We start from the raw sequence: 20,219 nt of genomic DNA on the forward strand, positions 1-20,219 counted from the left end.
CACTGTGCATGGCCAGCACCAGGACGCCTGGGAGCTTGCTTCTCCCTGGAGCTGCGGTGGCTTGAGAGCATCGCAGCCCCAGGGAGGCTTGCAGGCCTTTTCACCCCTGGGGGGGCAGACAGACAACCGCTGCAGAGGAGGGAAGCTGGGCAGGTGCTGCTTTCGCCTCCCTTCCACATTAAGCTGCACCTGCCCACATTCCCTCTTCTCTCCAGCAGCTGAAGGTAGGGCCTCTCTCCTCCCTCAGACGCTTCTTTCTAGTTAGTCCAGTGTTTCTCAAACTGTGGGTCAGGGACCCACTAGGTGGGTTGCACGCCAATTCGCCCTTCATTTTAATACACTAGACTTGATGCTCCCATGATACGTGACCACATTTAGGGAAAATTTTACAGCTCTGTACTTTTAACAGGCTGCAATGTATCTGCCTTTAACAATGATAGCAAGTGGGATTCACTCCTGGGTACATGTGGGTAGGACTGCAGCCTAGGATTGTTAAAAATTTCCCTGCTTGATGACATCACTTCCAGAAGAATCTTTTATTACGGTCACTGACCAGTACAGATCACTTCCAGAGCATCCCAACAGATTTCATTCTAAAAAGTGGGTAAAATATCTGACAACCACTATATGAACCCTAAACAGATATAAACAAAACAGGACAACCTGTGTTTCTTATAGAGAAGAATTCCACTACACCTGGTGATTTTTATTTATAGTCATGATGCCATGAAGGTGCCTGCTATCACTAAACGTTTTCTAGTTTTGGACGTAATGCTTCACTCTACACAAGAGCGCCAAACCAAATTTGTCCAGCAGGACTACTCTGTTCAAACCAAGAACTTAATGAGACGGAGAAATATAGTGAGAAAAATATATTTGTAACAGAAATTACACATACATGTGAGCAATAAGCAAGGTTTGAGGCACAGTACTGCAGTTCCCCCAGAGTGGATTTTAAAGTATTGGTACATAGCAAGGTGCAACTGAGCCTTTTGAAGCCTGGTTAAAAATTCCCAAGTCACTAGATGGTTTTGTCACCATTTCCTGCAATTATTACAATTATCCAAGTGTCTCAGTTAATTAGAGGATTTCATGCTTTTAAACAGGAAAAGTATTTATCACTGGGATCAGTAACCATGTACATTTAAACCAGGTAATTGCGTACCTCACAAGTACTTTGTCCAGCCTTTCTGCTACAGTATTCTCACAGCCAAGTTATCTTCTTTCCTTCCAGCTCTTACTAGAATTAGAGACCCATAACCACAAGACTTAAGCACAAATGTCTTTCAAGGTGTCCATGTTGCAAATAAATCCTTTGCTTTCATCATCAGACTCCTTTTCAAATTATATACTGCAATGATTCACAGGCAGAGAGGCCCAGTTCCAGAATATCACCACAATATACACACAACTTCATAAAATGTTTATTTAAGAATGGTAACACAGGATAAGTCATGCAACAGCTCAGTAAAAAAGGGAATGGTAAAGCAAAGGGCTTGTTGCTGCTGATTCAGGAATAAGATTTGATTTCAAAAATCACACTAATTGTCCAAAACTGGCATGTCTAAAACTGCTGGAAGCTGAGCAACAGACATTACTTTTGTAAAAGTACTGGTTTAAAAAATATTGAAGACATTGGTAAAAATTGCCACCTACTGATAACTTCAACCGGACAATTATCACAGGTTCATCCTTCGAGGTGCAACATGTGGGTTGCTGTTTACAAGCAGAGCTTTACGCACAATTCCCGCCACCCCCAAAAATGTGATTCATTTTGTCCTGATGAGAAACTGAAAGGGTTGCTGCTAAGCCACAAAAGCAAGAACTCTACCAAAAAACATCATTGGCACCAAATACTCTCCAGCTAATGTCTTCAAGAGGTCACAGAGGTAGAGGACGATGTGTATTAGTAGACAACTACAAGGGATCCCCATTTTAAAAATCAAAAGAAAATAACCATGACTGACTAATGATTTGTGACATGGCAACATGAAATTCTGTTATTTGTAGTTTGACTTCAGTTGATGCACCAGTTCAACTTCTGGGCAACAAAATAAATACAGTGGAATGAAACTTTTTGCAATCAACAAAAGAAGGCTTTCCACCCATCCATCAGCACACCCCGGTGTGCACCAATGTGACCGAAAGAGAACCCTTGAAAAGAAAGCAGCATTTGCACTTATTCCTGGTCACAAACAACCCCACAAAACCTCACTTTTTGTTTGAACAAATCCAATTGAAAACTACCACACTGAATTAATTCACACAGTATTAAGTTTCTTTATGTAAAAAATCTTTATACATAGTAATAAAAAAAGACAGAGGCAAGATGCATCAAACAGAAGTCGGCTGGTTGTCCTTCGGTTCTACAGAGCCTGCTGGTGACCCTCTGCGAGAAAGAGCTGTGGACTTCCTGTCTCAAGCATCTTCACCTTTTGCTTGTGGTAAGGATTGTTCTAAGCATCCAGGATGACAGATGCCGCTGATTGGTTTTGGCACTTATGCTGGCAAACTAAGCTTCTTTCCTTTAAGTACTATAGAAGAAGAAGAAGAAAACTGAAGCATTATTAAATCCACACAGGCATCCAATAATTGGCATCTAAGGAATTACTGATTCTCCAAGTTTTCCCCCAAATAACGAGCCTTTATGGGGCTCTAAGAACAGCACTAGGATTCATAGGGTTAACAGAGCACTGGATTCTTGCTGAGCAAACTAGTTTCTCTGCTCTAGGAACTCATCTGGAGAACCTCATCAGGTCCAAAGTTACAGCTGGCCGCCCGGACCTGCTTGCACCCCAAGCCAGCTCCAGTTGTCAGGAAGTACGTTAGAAGGTATGCACAGCTGACATACAATGGGCCATGTGTAAACTCTTGTTTAACACAGTCATTTTGCTACATTTAAGTGACAAGCAAGTCACGTCCTAGTGAACAGCCTAACTGGGATAACCAGTGCCACCTTCACGTATGCAGGAAAGACATTGCAAGCATATGCTCATAATTTGCTACATGGTAATTTGAACAGTGGTGTTTCCCAAAGTCTCTTCTCCTACTCCGTTCCTCTCTGCACGAAATGCACCTGCAACAAATACTATCCTACTCTGCCCTCCTGTGTTTCCAACGAGTTACTAATCCTAGCCTTGCAGGTTCTTTGGCCAGGCTCATCTCTACAAACTGCACAAAGGCGGACAGGCAGTTGGAGGAGGTTGGAATCCGGAGCTATGAAAAATCCCAAATGGCAAAAGCAAGACTCAAAGAACTACAAACATAATGAAGGCTTGTAGAGACTTAAAGATAAACCAATTCATCTCAGCATTAAGCATTCCTGGGCTACAGTCCACTTCAGATGCATGAAGACTGTCATACACCAAGGATTTCATATCATGCATCTGATGCAATGGACTGGAACCCACCTTTAAAGTACACTGGAGGAGGAGAGAGTAGCCCGTGCCTTACCTTTTGTGACATACAAATAGAAGAAGTCACAGTACAGAATAGTCTGGACCACACCAGCCACGACAGCGATGAGGTCAAAGAAGCCCTCGAAGTAGTAGCGCCAGATCCAGTTGATGAGATACAAGGCACGATACAGGCCCAGGAAGAACAGGTAGTGGGTCGTGATGGTTTCCGCTTCCCCAGTCTTACTGATCATGAAGAGCTGTGGGAGGATGGCCACCGACTCCAGGTAGATGGAGAAAGTCCACAAGATCTGAAAGAGCAAGGCAAAGAGGCTCAAGCGATACCATCACCAACTGCCTTCAAGTCTACTGTCGGTGAAACCGTGTCCTAGTCAGAGACTTTCGGTCTACTCTACAAACAGCCCACTGGCATGCCAAAAATACTCCCCCCTAAAACCAGTGGGGAGAACTGCACAAGACTTGCTCTAGGGATTCTCCCCAAAACCAACACATGGTCTGGAGAAGTCATTGTTGAAACTTCAACCTGAACTTCAATCTGAACTGAACCACCATCAAGGGCCCAGTGAGTGATGGGGTGGGCAACTGAGCAGTGAATGTTCCTCTTCTTTCCCCATATGGTGGAGCTGGCCAATCAGTGTGCTCTGCTACTGTGTTATTCTGCTCCTTCTTTCCTTCCAGATCCATCAGAGGAGGAGCAGGGAGTAGCCCGGCATTAGCAGACAGTCAATTTTGCAGGGGGAGGGAATAGGAAACAAGACATTTGTGGAAAGAGTAGAGGGGGTGCTGGCAAAGAAGTGGGCAACCTGGGAGCTTACCCAAAGCAGCCCCTCCAAAAACCAAGCCCTCCAGTGGGATTTATCTCACCTGGGACCTCGTAGCCCTGGCTGTTCTTCAGACTCTGCAGGCCTGAGCTTCAAAACACAATAGCAAAGTCTGTACTGCTGCTACCCCGCCCCCCAAGGTCAAGTGGCAGCCCACTTCTGGGTCCCAATTCCCTGACTTGAAGGCCTCTGTAATCAGTCCTCAGGTTTGTGTTGCAGAAGGCATGCAATTCTTCTTGAGTTCTCCAGATGGCACCAAATGCTTCCCAACTGCCATCTGAGGAACTTAAATTGCAGAACACAAGAAGAAGGCTGTTTCTTACACTTACAGCATTTATTGTGTTGAACATGCTCTGAGTACTCAAATAATTTTATTCAAGGCAGTTACAGTTATGGATGCCACACTGCTTTGAAGACGGAGATAGAAGTCCACCAACACACACACTGCAGCCAGGGGTTCCCAAACCTTGTAGCGCCGCAACCCACCTTGCCCTCTGAAGTGGGTCATGATGCTCCTGGTGGTTCTGAAGGCCTCTCCCAACCTGGTGACCCACTCTACAGGCACCTGCAGGCCTCAAAATGGCCCTCCAAAGCCTCCATAAGCCACTTGCGATTTTTGGAAGCAAACAGGAAGTGGCTTATGGAGGCTGGAAGGCCATTCTGAAGGCTGCAAAGTGGGTCCCCAGGCCGAGAGGTTCCGGTAAGTAATGGGCTCCTGGAATGGCTTCTGTTTGGAGCCAAACCAACGCAACGATAGGCAAGGGTCCTAGATCATGATCCACTGTGCTTCAGCTCGTGACTCACCACTGGGTTGTGGCCCACAGTTTTGGAGCCGCTGAGTTAAACTCCCAACAACCAAAACAGATCCTAGTCCAGCCAACACCTTGCATGAAATATCCAACACTCTTCCCCACCACACACAACTTAATGCACCTCTGAATCAGACAAACTAAGTTCTGCTTCGAACACAACTGTAATTACGCCACATGTGCAAAGTGTTTTGCAGCTACCCAGGTTCCCCTTGCTACACTTCGGGTCCCAAAGCATGACGATCGAAAGACCAACCTCTAATGGAGAGAAGTCGTGATTCACAAGGAAGGACAGCCCACCGACTGGAACCACCAAAAACTCCACTCTGAACGTATCATGGTTTCCATCATAGGTAGCCTTGAATTTCATGTAGATCAGGTAGACGGTGGCATATGAGCAGGCAATGTAGATAAGCTGAGAGGAAGAGACACCCATTTGTTGTTATCAGGCTTTTAGTCTGTGCTTCCACCACCACCAAAAAAAGCTTTTAATATATACAATAAGGAACAAAAGAGATCTTTGTCAACTGTTCAAGTGAGCTTTTCTCCCCCCCCCCCATTTGCTCAGTTACATTCATCAGCATGTCACACTGTCTACTACAGGAATTACAAAACTGTTCCCCATCTTCTTCTTAAGACTGGCTCCTTTATATTCTGGGAAAAGGTTATCTGGGATACAAGTCAAGCAATTTATTCCCCCCCCCCCACTTGCCCACCAATTCAAGTTCTTTCAGATGCCTGAAGGAAGAGGGAGACCTCCCAGTCTCAGAATTTCAGGGGTGGCAACCTCTGAATTGCTAATGTGGCAGGTCCAAATACAGGAGCTGAACAGGTAAGGCCCAATTCTCCACCAAGGAACTGACATACACCTTGCTGCTGCCATGGACTCATGTGCTTGTGCGAGTCAGGGCCGCACAAAAGGTGTTCAGCTCACCATCTCTAAGCTTATTTTCAGGGAAAGTATACAGGGAAACCAGAAGGGTCTTGGGCCTGACCTGACAAGATTATTCTTGTGTCCTGACGAAGTTAGCCACAGCCGAGTCCCACTGATTTCAACCGGACTTGGTTTTAACTTCCTCAATTACACACACAGATATCAGCGTCTCCCCTGCCATTTGCCACCTCACAATTCCCAAAGCAGACTCTTTCTAGAGTTGACAATGCCCGGCTCCAGAGCTTCACAGTCATTCCAGCTGGGTCCCAGTCAAACAGCAATGTTTGCCTCTTTCCACTGTCCTGGTGTTCTCAGGCCTCCTCCTCCAAAGGGACCCCTAAAGCCTCACTGGGAACTACATGCTAGCAAAACCGCAGGTTCCTCTTTCCTTGACCCCTTCCAATTAGAAAATTTCACCAGCCCTTCAATGGATCCATCTTGGCACAGAACACCCAGTGAGGTCTCAGGCTGTGATTCCTACATGGGCTGCATGACGTTCCACCGATCAATGAAATTTTCTTCCACAGAATGCCCATAAGGCTGGGATGAGGGTTGAGAATTATTGGTACACTTGGAACAAACTCAACCCAGCAAAACTAGGTAAGTCTTTTGACTGCTCAAATTAGGGTTAGATTCAGGTCAAGAGCAGCCCTGTCAGAAGGCACAGCATGGCTCATCGGAGCAAGCACAACAAGATGCTTTCCAGTCTTCTGTTTTCTTTGAACTATGACCATCAGGTTTCCATGGCTAAACAGGGACCTTTGACCATCAGGAGGTAAATAAACCAACTCCTGATAAATCCACCTTGGCACAGCCCCAGAAACACAACCATTTGACTGAACTTTCCTTCCTTGAAGTTCTGCGTTTTGACCTCCGTCACCTTGGGCTCTCTCGTCGGGCACAGATCAGGACTACAATTGCTGGGTTTCAGAACTTCCTTACCAGCACAATGCAAGACTGACTGCTTTTCACTGGGCATTTCACAATACCTTCTAGTCAGACTACAAATCCAACAGCCTGAGAGACCATGGAATATTGTAATAACGTCAGCAGGCCAGATACGTCCTCCTTCTAGGCTGCTTGTTACTGCCTTTTCGGTTCTAAGTTCTAAGTGAAGCCTCACACCGATCTCAGAACCCAGCCCTGCCCACAGGCCAATCCTGAGGCTGGCTTCTCCCGCCAGGCATCCGTGGCAAGACAACAAAGCCATCTTCCACTGTCAAAGACTGTGGCAGTGGAATACTGGGTGCATTTAGCCACTCCAGTTCTGTTCCTGAAGGCACGCGAGTATGAAGCAGAAGTGGTTTTCAAGCCTACGTGTCCTTGCTGAGCTCTGACCTGAGGGCAGGAGTGCTGGGGCCTAGGAGCCTAAGTGAGCATTCCCACCCTGGAAGGCCACAGAGAACAGGATGTCACAACTACCACCGCATCCAATATTGAGGGCACGGAGGTCGGCTTGGCCAGGGGGGCCCTCAGAGAAGCCAGGGTCCTCAGCAGGTACCCAATCTGGCTAATTCCTGGCACCACTTCTGCCCTTCCCCCCTCATGTTCTCCCATCACTCACCTTTATGTCCACATCCCCACCTTAACTCTTGACAACACCTGGATTATGACCCAAGAGGCTTGGAACACTGCAAGTTCTTGCAAAGTGAGGTTCATCCGAAACAAGAATTTGAGTGCCAAACCTGGGAGTGTTTATTGCCACAGGTTGGACAGACACACACAGGCACAGAGCATCTCCCCATTCAGAGAAAAGCCTTAAGGACTAAGGCTAAGCAGCCCTTGGGGATTTCAGCTAGACCAGTGGTTCTCAAAGTTTTTAGAGGCCCTGGAGGCTGCTGCCTGATTTATGAATGCCAAGGGGTGTGGCCCTAATGGTGACTGGGTAGCAATGCTCCCACCAGGAGCAGCTTGTTTAACCTTTGATGCACACAGCCTCATATGCCCTGCCAGTTCTGCGACCCAACAAAAATTGGGTCACAACCCACTGGTGGGTCCCAGACCCACTGGGAACTGCTGAAACAGACAATACAGTGCTGGGGCAAAATATACAGAAGAGTTGCACGTGCTGAAGAAAAAGGAGCCGACTGGAGTTGGAGCACAGCACCACGAATGGAAAGCCTCAGAGTGCAGTGAGCTGGATGCAGCAAAGGCCCAACTCTCTGCCAGCTGGTTTATCCGTGCGAAAGTTAAAGAAAGCTACCCCCCAAGACCAACACGCGGAAGTCTCAGCAGGCCACAAAGGACTAGTGGCATGGTAGGAACCTGCGGGCATGTTTGTGATCCCTTCCTATAGCTGCATCACCATCTCTGTGCCGTATCTCAGCCCATCAATGCAAACTTTGGAGGGGGGCAGGGGACGGTCTACTGAGCTTTTTACTCTGGTCAAACATGCAGGCCAGTGCTCCAAGGTGAGTCTGCAAAACCTCAGCAGCCCTTTGTGACTGTTTCGAGTTACCATACCTTCATAGACGTGTTATAAAGTGAAATGAAGGCCGTGAAGAGATCCAGGTAACGGGTAGTGAAGACCAGTGCAAAGAGAAGCTGGCTTTTCCCAGAGATACCTACAGCAAGAAAAGACACAGAGTGTGAGGAGGGGACTCAAAAAACTGGGCGAAGTAGTCTCACCCCAGACCCCGCTCTCCACATTCACCGCCACGTGCTCTGAAACCCATTTGTAATATGGCCTCTTTGCGGCCAGAGGCCAGTCACTGCTGGATGGGGAACCCCATCTGCAGGGAACCCAGGTGGCTATGAGGCTTCTGCCTCTCAGAGCGATCCTGAGGGGTTTCAGGACAAGGTTCAGATTTAAAAGCTGCCACAACTTGTGCTTTTTAAAAAATATGAGACAAGAATTCAGGAAGAGATGCAGCACCACAAACGTCAGGAAGATCAGCAGGTGCTCAAAGCAGCCCTGTGACAAGGAACAGGCCCAGACCCCTCTCCCAGGACGTAACGGCAGCAGGACCCACTGGCCCCAATTCCACGCTGTGCAATGTTCGTACTGCAACAGCCACCAAGGCCTAAAGGTGCCTGCACTGGGACCCCTCAAGCACGATACGATGGGCAAGAAGAGATTGGACCTCAATCCCAAGCACACCTGCACGCGTCCACCGCCCACTGAAGTGCATTTACGACAATATAGGGTTGACTACAGTACATGCCTGGTTACATTATTATAATAGGGTGTCAAACGCCTCTGTTCATTGCTTCTGTTCCGGGCCACTCCACCAGCACAAAGCAGCCAAGCAGCTGAGGGGCCACCTCTCAGTGGGACAACAAAGGCACTGAGATCAATTTTATAAATAACCACCTGCCAACTGACCGCTCACAGTGAGGTCAGAGGGCAGCTCACAATTCAAGCAAAGGTGAACATTTTAAAACATGACACTGTGACACCGACAATCAAACACAGCAACAGGCTTGGGGCCCAATTCTCCAGTGCCGGTGCTGCTGTACCGATGGCGTTTAAGTCTCCGATTTGAAAGGGTACATTCTCTTGACTTGGTGCCAAAGGCTCAGACATTTCCATAAACCTGATCACATACAAGTTGCACACTTATTTGATGCCACCATTTCACATATCACACCACTGAACTACAAACTATTCTCAACAATGTTAGACAGAACTATTTAACTGACGTGGGAGAGAGTTTATCAGTGAAACATTTCAAGTTATGAATGATCTTGTGTAATTCAATCTCAGAAGCCACTATCTAATGTGCACAATGTTCTCTCCTCTCTGCAGTCCCTTTCCTCTCTGCACAATTCATAGAGGCTTATTAAAAGGTCATAAAAGGCATGTGCTATCCACCAACCCTAAAAAATATCCTCCTTGCCTATCCAGAAGTGGCATAAACAGCCCCAAACCTCTCAGCACACACATATACGTATCCCACCTCCATTAATCTTCCCCCTGTAAGGGTATTCTGCACCCCCTCACCCCAAAAACAGCAGCCTCTCTAAATCCATGTTGAGCACCCCAACTACCATTTGAAATGGTTCTCTCTTCTGCACAAGGATACCCATGGAACGGTTTGGGGTCTGGTTACCGTATCTTCAATACCTGCAGTCAGACACTTCAAGTTCAGCTCCAGTTAAAAAATACTAAGTGATGAGTCAACTGCAACAGGTATTTTGCTATCAAACTGTATTCTCTACTTCTTCCAGTCTGTCTAGGCAAGATCACTGTAGCATCAGATCGGAAAACTGTTTAGATATAGGAATCACAGTGAAAGTCAAAGAATTGGCACAGAAAAAAAAAGTCTAAATAAAGATATTGGCTTTAAAAAAAAAAATAAACTGGAGCATGAAAATGCAAGAAAAAACAACCTTTACTTAAGGTTAAATTTTGGCAACAAAACCTGCTTGCAAAATAAGGGATTATCTAACAGCCCTGTAGTTTTTCAACATCATAACTAGCACAATTTTTGTTTTCAGTTGAACAGAAGAAAACTAGGTTGCTGTTAAGAAACGGACACAAAGCAGCACCAAGACCACAGCCAACTCGTCTCTCCCAGAAGCTCCCGTTACCACACCTTCGGTGAGCTGCCACGTCAGACTAGGCCAGGAAATCCCAGCTGAGCGCCTATCCTCCTAAGTCCTGATTCAATCATTTGCTTCCAGTTTTCAACTGCAGTTGGCAGTTCCAGCCAAGAGGCTTGCCAAGCTCTCAAATCCAGCAGGCTCACTGCTTAACCCCTTCAAAGACTGGCACAAAAGGGTGTGCAGGCAGTCGAAGGCCAACTGGGGCTTCGGCGATGTTGGGGCTTGCAAAGGTTGCATGGATGCCTGTTCCGTATGCAACATTTCTGTATGTACAAACTGCAAAATCCATTCAGAAAAAATTCTCATTACTGTTCTGTCATTATGCTCTGCCAGGATTACTGCTGAAGAAGGAACTTCCTCTTCCCCCAACTCCAGAGTCCCAAGGAAAGGGGCTCTAGCTTCATAAAAGCAACTCGCTCACTCTCCTTGCTTTCCTTCAAATCTGTTCTCAGGAATAAGGTGCACAAATTGTGTCCATCTCTCACCATCTTACCCCTCCTGCAGATCCCTGCAGACAGAAACATCATTTCACTTGGGGACCCACCAGGAATTTTCTCCCACTGTCTCCTCTGAGAAAAAGCTCATCTGCCGTTACTGCTCAGCTTTTTTTTTTTAGGCCAGAAAGGAGGACAAAATTATTTGACCTGCATAGTCCTAATTATTGAAGTTATTAACTCAGACTGCCTAGATTTTGACCTCCTTTCAAGGATTCCAGTCTCAACTTCTGTCTCAAAGTCACCTGTACCAAGAAGTCTCTGAATCTGCAGCACCAACAAATTTAAAACAATTAAAGGATTTTTCCACCTAGTTCATTCCCAGGAGATTCTCAGAAGCAAACACTTCTCTTTCAGCAGCGAGGAGAGCACACGGGGCTGCCAGATTTAGAACACCCACAACAGGCAATGAAGCAGTGGCTTTCAAGAAAATCCTTGGATGGCTCCTGCTCTTTAAAAAGGAAGAATACATGATAAAAGACTAGGGATTCCCCTGCTCCCCCCCCCCCAAAAAAAAGACACCAGCACTTATTATCCCATTTTCTCTCCAAGAAGATTGAGAAGGGAAGGCACTGATCCTCACAACCACCCTGTGAGGCTGATCACAGCAAGAAAAGCTGACTGGCCCAAGGTCACAGACTGTACTTTGTGGCCAAGCAGAGATCTGGGTCTCTCCAGTCAGATTCCAGCACCCTAAGCAATGCAACCCAACACAGCAACCTGAAAGCCCCTCCTCCCCAAGCATCCTGCATCTCCCCAATGTACCAAAGGGGGCATACATTCCCCCACTCTTTAAGAACAAGACAACACAAAGAATGCCTAGCACTAGCCCCCACATCACTACCAAGTAAAAACAGGGGACAGGTCAGCCCTAGAAGTGACCCCCCACATCAGTGCTCCCTAAGAACAGGGGACAACAAGGCAACTCCACCTCAGTCATCACCTAGCACTCTCCCTCTTAAAACAGGGGCCAGATGGCAAGCCTAGGACTACCCCCTATATCTATTACCCTTAAGAACCATTTTCCTCTCTAAGAAATCAGTACCGTGGAAAAAGGCAGGGTGAGCCTCAGTGCTCCTTAAGAGCAGGAGACAACGTTACCCCACATCAGTCATCCCTCTACGGCAGTTTTCTTCAACCTGCAGGTCGGGACCCCAATGGGATCAAGCCTCCTTTTGGGGGTTGCAGCAAAATCTCAAAGCCTGTGCAGGAGACAGCTTGGATCCCACCCAGTCATGGTCCTGTCTCCTCAAAAACAGAGCCCTCGATGTAATCCTGCACAACCTCTTCTTGCTCTCTTGTGCTGCAGCTCAGGCTGCTACCTCACAGGATTGTTGTGAAGATGCAAGGGACGGGGGGAAATGAGGCGGGCATGGGCAGGGGGTGGGCAGCAGTGGGGGCCGATCAAGACCCAGGAGGGGGGCACGATTGGTGGTGGGTTTGCCTCATATTTCAGTTATTTCTTGTTGGCATCACAGTGCAAAAAAAGGCTGAAGACCCCTGCACTGGGACCACCTCCCTCAGCCGTATGCTACAGAGACGGGTGACAACGAGGCCACCACAGGAACAACATCCCACCCACAACCAAACCCTTCCAAGAGGGGCAAAGGACCAGACTGCCCCTCCACACAGTCCGCCTCACAGAGCAGCGAGGTGCTCCCAGGACAACCGCCCACCCGTCACCTTTCAAGCAGGGGAGGGCTCAACGGAACAACCTGAGCAACGCAGCAACACCTCCAGACTGACCCTCTCACACGAGCACACCGTGGGGGGTCCAAGAGGGGGCGAAGAAGCAACCTGAACACACATTCCCCCACTGCCAACTCTGCTGGACGTGACGCCTGCCCCTCCCGCACCATCCTAGGGAGGGGGACCCCAATGCAGGGGAAGGGAGGCCCCCTCAGACCCAACCCCCCAGAAGGGCTCCTGCTTGCAGACAGCCCCACCCACTGAGATTATGACTCTCAGGGTCTCGCTCTAGGGAGGGGCCGGGATGAGGGGGGACCCCCTCGAGACCCACAAGCCCCAGGACGGAGTCCTGCTTGCAGGCTGCCCCACTGAGGCCACGACTCACCTCACTCCAGGGAGGGGGAGGGGAGGAAGACCCGGAGGGGGAGGGGGAGCCCCACACCTCGCCCAAGAGGGGCTCCCTCCCCACTGAGCTCATGGCCCAGCTCAGCCCCGGGAGGGGAGGGGAGGGGAGCCCCAGACCCCGGCCCGCCCCGAGGGCTCCTGCCCAGACGCCCCCAGACCCCTCTCTCCAGGGAGGGCGGGGACGCGGACCCAGCGGGGGGAGGGGAGGGGGGAGGGGCGCGGCGCACCGGCGCAGGAGCGGCTCCTCCAGATCTTGAGCAGGAGGATGACGATGGCGGCGAGGTGCGAGAGGTCGCCGGTCAGCCGGAACACGTTCATGGCTGCGGCGGGCGGGCGAAGATGGCGAGAGGCGGCGGGCGCCCAGCGACGTGGCCCGGGACGTGGCCAGAGACAGCCAGCGCCGCCGCGGTGCACGCCGGGAAGGGGCGGCGCGCGGGGCGGGGCCTCCCTGGCCACGCCCTCCCTCTGGGGCTCCTCTGCGCATGCGCGCGCTCTTCCTTCCCCACCGCCCGCCGGCAGGCGCCAGGATGGGCTTCGTCCGCCGCGCTGCGGCTGCACGTGCCGGGCTCGGCCCCATCACAGCATAACTCCCAGCCGCTCTCCGTTTTCTGCTTCTAGGTGGTTCTCAAACTGAGGGTCGCGACCGTTCCTAGGTGGGTCCCCATTCATTCCAATTGATTTTTTTGCCCCTAAGCCAGTGGTTCTTAAGCTGTGGGTCAGGACCCACTAGGAGGGTCTCGAACCCATTTCAGGTGCGTCCCCATCGATCTCAATTGATTTTTTGGCTTCGAAGCCAGCCGTTCTCAAACTGTAGGTTGGGACCCACTAGGTGAGTCTCAGACCCATTTCAGGTGGGTCCCCATTCATTTCAATTGAAAAAGCCCCAAACTCCAATTCAACTTCAATTGAAATGAATGGGGACCCACCTAAAATGGGATCAAGACCCACCTAGGCTTGATGCTGCCAAAGTAGGAGACTGCAGTGGGGGCATCTGTACTTTGAACAGGCTGCAATGCATATGCTTTTAACAGTTGTGCTGTGGGGCTTCCCCGCGTAAGTGAGCGTGGCTGGGATTGCAGCCTTTTGGATGTTTGGGGATATTTCTTAAGCATCAGCAACTGCTTAGGACAGCTATTTTCAACCACTGTGCCATGGCACACTGGTGTGCCGCGAATGGTCTGCAGATGTGCCACAGGAGTTTGGGGGAGGGTCATTAATTAGTAGGGCCATAGGGGGATGTGAGCCCTCCTCCAACAGCATGATGTGCCTTGTTAACTGTCAAAAGACTGATGGTTGCCTTGACAGTTTTAGTACCTTGTTAGTGTGCCATGGGATAAAAAAAGGTTGAAAATCACTGGCTTAGGAGGATTATTCTTTATTTTAAATACATTTTTAAACTTATACTTACTGTAAACTGTTAATTTACTATCTTAATTGAATTTGATTTTGCCATATGGGGTTGTTAAAAATTTTCCTGCTTGATGTCACTTCATCATCACTTCCAGATTAATGACATCACTTCCAGTGGGTCCTGACAGATCATCATTCTAAAAAGTGGGTCCTGGTGCTAAAGAGTTTGAGAACCACCAGTCTAAGGCTTTGCTTCCTATCAGTGCAGATCTGCAAAGCTGTACAGTCCTATATGTGCTTGGGAGCGAGTCCTGTGGAATTCAGTGATGAGGCTTACTTCTGAATAGACACACGCAGGCTTGTACGTTGTGCCTGTGTTGCAAGTTGTGTCTGTGTTGCAGTGGATGCCCTTTTGTTTTGCAACACATTCAGGTTGTGACTTGCAGCACTATTCTAGGAACATGTCTATTCAGAAGCAAGTCTCGCTGCATTCAAGGGGACTTGCTCTCAGGTAGGTGTGTACAGCAGCACAACATCAACAAAAGAGTAATTTGTAATCTATCATCCAAAAGGAAAGAAAAATCCCAGGAGAATCGCCACTTTCTGTTTATGCTGCTCCCCATTTAAAGCCACAGCACTTGAAAAGACCATTCTCTGCCACACGGTCACTGCCCACCCCATTGTGGCTGCCGGATATACATCCTGCAGTTTACGCTGCTGCTCCTAGCAACAGACCTGAGTGGCAGAGAGGAGACCAGAGAAATGGAAGGAGTTTGGCTAAATAACTGGTCGTGGCACATGTCTAGTTATCAGGCTGGCAGCAACACTGGGGCAGAAATGGAACAACTGTAAAGCAATCCGTGCTGTGAAAACTGGGCAATCTAGTTTAATGGCAGGGGTAGATTTAACGGCTGGCACAGTGAGAGCCTTCCTGCAGGATGTCAACTCTTCTAGTGCATGAAGCAGACACTTGTAACACAGCACTGGGGGCTGCACTTTAGGTGCATCAGATCTGCTTCGCACACGCCCAAGAGTCCACCCGCTGCCGGTTCTTTCGCAGAAGCCTCCAGCAGCAGCTCTGCTGCATCACTGAACAGAAAGTGACGTCTGAACTGATGACTGATACAGCACGCGTCCAAGAGTGCCTGGCACCGGAGGCGATGCAAATGCTGCCACCCTCCCTTCTATCTCCTGTCCCTCCACACACATTGTTTTCTCCCCATCTTCTTTTTCCAGTTGGGGAGGGGGGAAGAGGAGGAACAGTGGAGGCAAGTGGGCAGTTGGAGATGGATGCTTCCTGCCAATCTGCTGCCCAAGGCAGCCACCTCAGTTGACCTCAGGGATGAGCCAGCTCTGCTTGGATAACGTTTATACAGCAGAAGTAGGTCTGTGTGACCAGCTAGAAAGTGGGTTTTCACTGGAAATGTTTGCTGTGGATACAGGTTTACTCGAAAGAATTCCGGGAGATACAGGCCATGTGGGTGTCTCCACTCCCTCGTTCTACCATGATACAAATGCAACTTAGTCTTGAAGAACACTGTAGACACCCAGTCTCTCTGGCTCTGCTCTCCACCAACCCAAAGTCCTTCTGAGGCTCTAGCTGCACATGCTCAGTGACTTTTTCCTTTGTTCTGTGCTAACATCTAAACAGGGTTGATATAGGCAAATAAAAGCATGAACCTGCCCACATTGAATTATTCTCTTTTGGAACAGAAAACAGCAAATGCATCAAAGCCGTGAGAATCGGCAGCTATTTGAATTATTTTGTTTGCATAAATACAAAGCACAAAGCAGGTAAGATTACTAAGATTTTTTCCCCCTGTTATATTTGCTGCCATGTAGTATAAACGTATGAAAAGATACACACTACAAGTTTGATTTTAGAAGAGCCTAAAAGGAATTAAAGGATCTTCTGGACTCCACATTGTTGCATCCCTAATTATTTGAATTTCATACAAAACATTGAATTCAGAAACCTGATAATTCATTTTGGTTCCCCGAGAAAGGCTTTCTTTTACAATTGCAATATTGTGTAGGATTTTAACAGCATTTTTCACTTATTTGAAAAGAGGGTGACAAACGGAGGGGGTGTTAAAAAAACATTTCTTACATTGATCGCTTAACAGGACACACTACAGTCCATTTGTCAATAAGACATTTGCATGCTAGAGAGAATCCAGTGCCACCTGCTTGCTTGGTTTTCAAGTGTTGTGCACGGAGCCACTGAAAGGTATCTCACCAAATACTGGCAGTATGTAGCCAAAATCTATCTACTTTGGAATTAAAATTATCATCAGAATACAAAAAACAACTTATATCGTGACTCCCCATATGCAAGTGACAGCCAAATAAGGCAAGAAAAAGTCACAGGGTGTAATTTTTCCTGGACTGTACAGTGTCAGTCTGCAGGGTTAAAGTTGCATAATTAGGGAAGTACTCAAATTATACAACTTTCACCCTGCAGACTGACAAGGTAGAGTGTCAGTAAAAACTTGCACATGGACCACTTCCACACAAGTAGCTTAGCCTGGAATTCCGAATTGGCATGTTTTTATCCCCTCGCCTCTATGGAGAATCCAGATGGCAGCAGCTCTCAAGAGGTCTTGTCCTACCCTACCTGGAGACTGACATTAAAATTGCCAGCTGGGTGCAGGGGCATGCCTGGGATGGCAGTGGTGGAAAGCATGATGGTTAAGGAGGAGACACACAGGCAACATATAGAAGCTGGAGTCCCAAAAGCAGACCCAGGGGAAGTTGAATTGTGATACCGCCAGCTCTGAAATCTCATGTTGGTTCAGTTGCAATTATCCCATTCAGGCATCAAGTGACTGGCAGTTTCCATATAGCTGATCCCAGCGCTGCAGCAAGCTACCAGCACCCTGGGGTCACTCCAGCTGTCCAGGCAGCTGAGCATCCTGTTTCCAACAGTTGGCAGATCTGCCTGCTTGAAGAATCAAGGCTGGCTCATCCTTGAGGCCAGCTGAAGCAGTCGCCACAGGAAGCGGATTGGTGGGGAAGTGCTGGCTTCTGCCCACCCACCTCCTCTGGCTCCTCCTCCGGCTCCTCCTCTTCCTCCCACTCCCTGGATATGAAAAAGAAGGTGAGCAGAAGAGGAAGCATTGAGGAGAAGAGTGGCAAGTGAGAGCATCAGCCACACAAAGCTGCCTTGAACCAGGAATTGTGTGGCTTTAATTGTGTGATCCGCCCCTTGTGGCTCACATCCCAACATCTGGGAGTTTAAGATTTGAAACCCCACTGAACATACAAGTGTGTTGTTCTCGGAAGTCTGTTGATACACTACAGGTCTTTAGGCTGCTTTTGCAATGGCTCATTGGTGGTCAACAGCCATCTCGACCTTTGGGCTGCAGTTCTGGGAAGCTGATCGCAGTGATGCATTCCTGGGACTCGTAATGACGAGATTTTGTGAAAAGCCGTGATATGTTTCTTTCTCAGCATCAAGAGTTTGATAGACTTTTCTAAAAGCCATTTCTGCCCCTTTCCACAGGGGGCTGCACGTCTCTGGAAAACAAAATGGGTGGAGTGGGGAAAAAAGACAGTAGAGAGCAAATTAGTGCTTGACATAGTGAGAATGTGTCATCTCAGAAGAGTTCATGTGGCAAGGAGGGTTGGACAGCCATTCCTACTCCTCAGGGAATGGGACCCTGAAGCCAAACGAGGAGGTTGGCTCTGGGGGCAGATTGTCAGGGAGTACCCACCTCCAACCATCCATCTCTGCCTCTTCTTTCCCCCTCTCTAGCCAGTGTGCCCTCCTTATCCATGAGTTTGGTATCTATGGATTTCACAACATGACTGGAGGGCCTCACAGTTCCTCCAGGATGCGACCAGGAGATGCTTCCAGTCCTATCCAGGAGGTCCTGTGAAGTCCTTCTGCGGATTTGATTATTCGCGGAAACCCGTATCTGCTGGGAGTCCTGCAACAGATCCCCTCCATGGATACTGAGGGCCCACTGGATTCCCAAAAGGAGACAGGTACGGATCAGAAGAGGAAGCGTGGAGGGAATGGCAGGATACAAAAAGTTTTTAAAAGAAAAAAATAAAACAAAATATGCAGAGGTACTATTCAAAGATAAAATGTTGACACTTACTGGAAATTCTAGTAACGGCCACCCATTCCAGAAGCATGATGGAGGACAAGCACAGCACACATCCAAAGACTGAAGCAACAGGAGAGGAAGGGAGCACCTGAAAAGAACAAGGCCCGAGAATGAATGTTCCTGAACGCACACAGCTGTCTGTCTGAGAAGGCTCAGTTGGGGAGGGCTGTATCTGGTGTGCTCCCTGGGGCATTTGTTGGGCTGCTGTGAGATACAGGAAGCTGGACTAGATGGGCCTATGGCCTGATCCAGTGGGGCTGTTCTCCCTACGTGCAGGGCAGTGTGGCTGGAAGAGCAGAAAATGGGCTGGTTTCCCTGGAGAAGGTGCAGCAGGCATAAAACGAACAGTGCTGGGGCAGCTGGAAACTCCCTTGTGCCTCCCTGAAGGACAGGTAATGATGGGGACAGCTGTTTATGCCCAACAGAAACCCAGAGGGACAGTTCTGGCTGTGGCACCTGCACCCTCTGAAGAGAATGTCCCTGTGGAGTGAACCAGCGAGAACCAGGAAGCTTTATTTGCTTCTCTTTCTCCCCACTTAGGAGTTATGTATGGAGACCAAGCATCACTTAGGCAGTCTGAGCATTGCACAGGCGTCGGTTTGAAAGTCCTGGAGGGACCAGGCTAAGGTGGCTGCCTCTGTGTGGTACAGTCGCAGCGGATGCCGGGCACTTTCTCCTCCCACACTCTCTATATTTGAAAAGGCCGATGAGTGGAGAGCTAGAGTGTCTTCTGAGAGACACTCTAGGCCACCAGTCTCCTTCCCACTTCCTCTTTCATGCCATTCCCCTCTCACTTGTCAAATCCAACAAATGCAGGCTGAGGAGGAGCAGCCACAGCTCTTAGTGTCTGGGCACTGACATTTTGCATCCGTCCTCAGGCACCGGATGATCCTGGGCTACGCAGAGGAAGAATCCTATCCTCAGTCCATGATGGCATTTGCCCCATAAAAGGAACGGGAGCTCCTTTGAGCAAGTGAGCTGTTTCCATACGACATTTTTCCAAGCAGCTGAAAAAAAACTGGAGCAGCACTTGCAAGATAAGGATGAAGGAACTGCCATCCCTTGTGGCAGAGTTAACCCTGCTTACATGCAAGCGTCAAGTCATTAGAGGTTTCTGATCAGTGCCTGTTTTCCAATGGTCTGCAGCTACCTCTGCTGTGCTGTTGTCGCCATATGGGGCCCACATAATGAGATGCATGCAGAAAAGGGAAAGGTGGTGACTGTGCGGCAGCCCAAAGGAACTGCCTGGGCACCTGGTGGCAGCTGCAGAAGGGGAACGTTTTCTTGTGTGTAGTTTTGTCATTTCATGAACCTTGAGGAAAGCGCCAGGCGACTGCACAGTTTTTAGGCTGGCGATGTGCTGCTGTGTCCAGAACAGAACTAGCCTAGAATGGGGGCATTTTGCTGTAACTGCATCTTCTCTCTTGTCCTGCTGCATCCAATTCTCTTTCCACCTCCAGCTTTCTGCTGCACGGTGGTTTTTGCCTGGTTCCTTGGAGCCATGAGAAAATGGGGAGAGAGAGAGAGAGTGTGTGTTTGGCAGGGAGGATAGCAAAACAGGAAGAAGGAAATGTTCTGTGTTGTTTGCGGTTCTTCGACTGAGGACATAAGATGTGAACAGGGGCCCGGGCCTGGTTT

General features: G+C 48.7%; 1 protein-coding gene across 1 annotated transcript; it reads right to left on the minus strand.

Moving 5' to 3' along the window:
• Positions 1-857: 857 nt before the first annotated feature.
• KDELR2 (KDEL endoplasmic reticulum protein retention receptor 2) lies at positions 858-13,523 on the minus strand. The gene is made up of 5 exons (XM_066640515.1): positions 13,344-13,523; positions 8,444-8,544; positions 5,303-5,461; positions 3,454-3,706; positions 858-2,534 (listed from the first exon to the last, which is right to left on the minus strand). The coding sequence occupies exons 1-5, from the start codon at positions 13,432-13,434 to the stop codon at positions 2,500-2,502; spliced, it is 639 nt and encodes a 212-aa protein (XP_066496612.1). The 5' UTR covers positions 13,435-13,523; the 3' UTR covers positions 858-2,499.
• Positions 13,524-20,219: the final 6,696 nt, after the last annotated feature.

The sequence above is a fragment of the Tiliqua scincoides genome, chromosome 13 (assembly GCF_035046505.1).
Source record: "Tiliqua scincoides isolate rTilSci1 chromosome 13, rTilSci1.hap2, whole genome shotgun sequence".
NCBI lineage: Eukaryota > Metazoa > Chordata > Lepidosauria > Squamata > Scincidae > Tiliqua > Tiliqua scincoides.

What these genes read in the sequence shown, in the direction of transcription:
- KDELR2 (XM_066640515.1), bottom strand. Translation starts at nt 13,434, where the DNA reads ATGAACGTGTTCCGGCTGACCGGCGACCTCTCGCACCTCGCCGCCATC. An exon ending in GAGGAGCCGCTCCTGCGCCG is followed by an intron (nt 8,545 to 13,343) that starts GTGCGCCGCGCC and finishes TTCTTGCTGTAG; the next exon opens with GTATCTCTGGGAAAAGCCAG. An exon ending in ACGACTTCTCTCCATTAGAG is followed by an intron (nt 3,707 to 5,302) that starts GTTGGTCTTTCG and finishes TTGCTCTTTCAG; the next exon opens with ATCTTGTGGACTTTCTCCAT.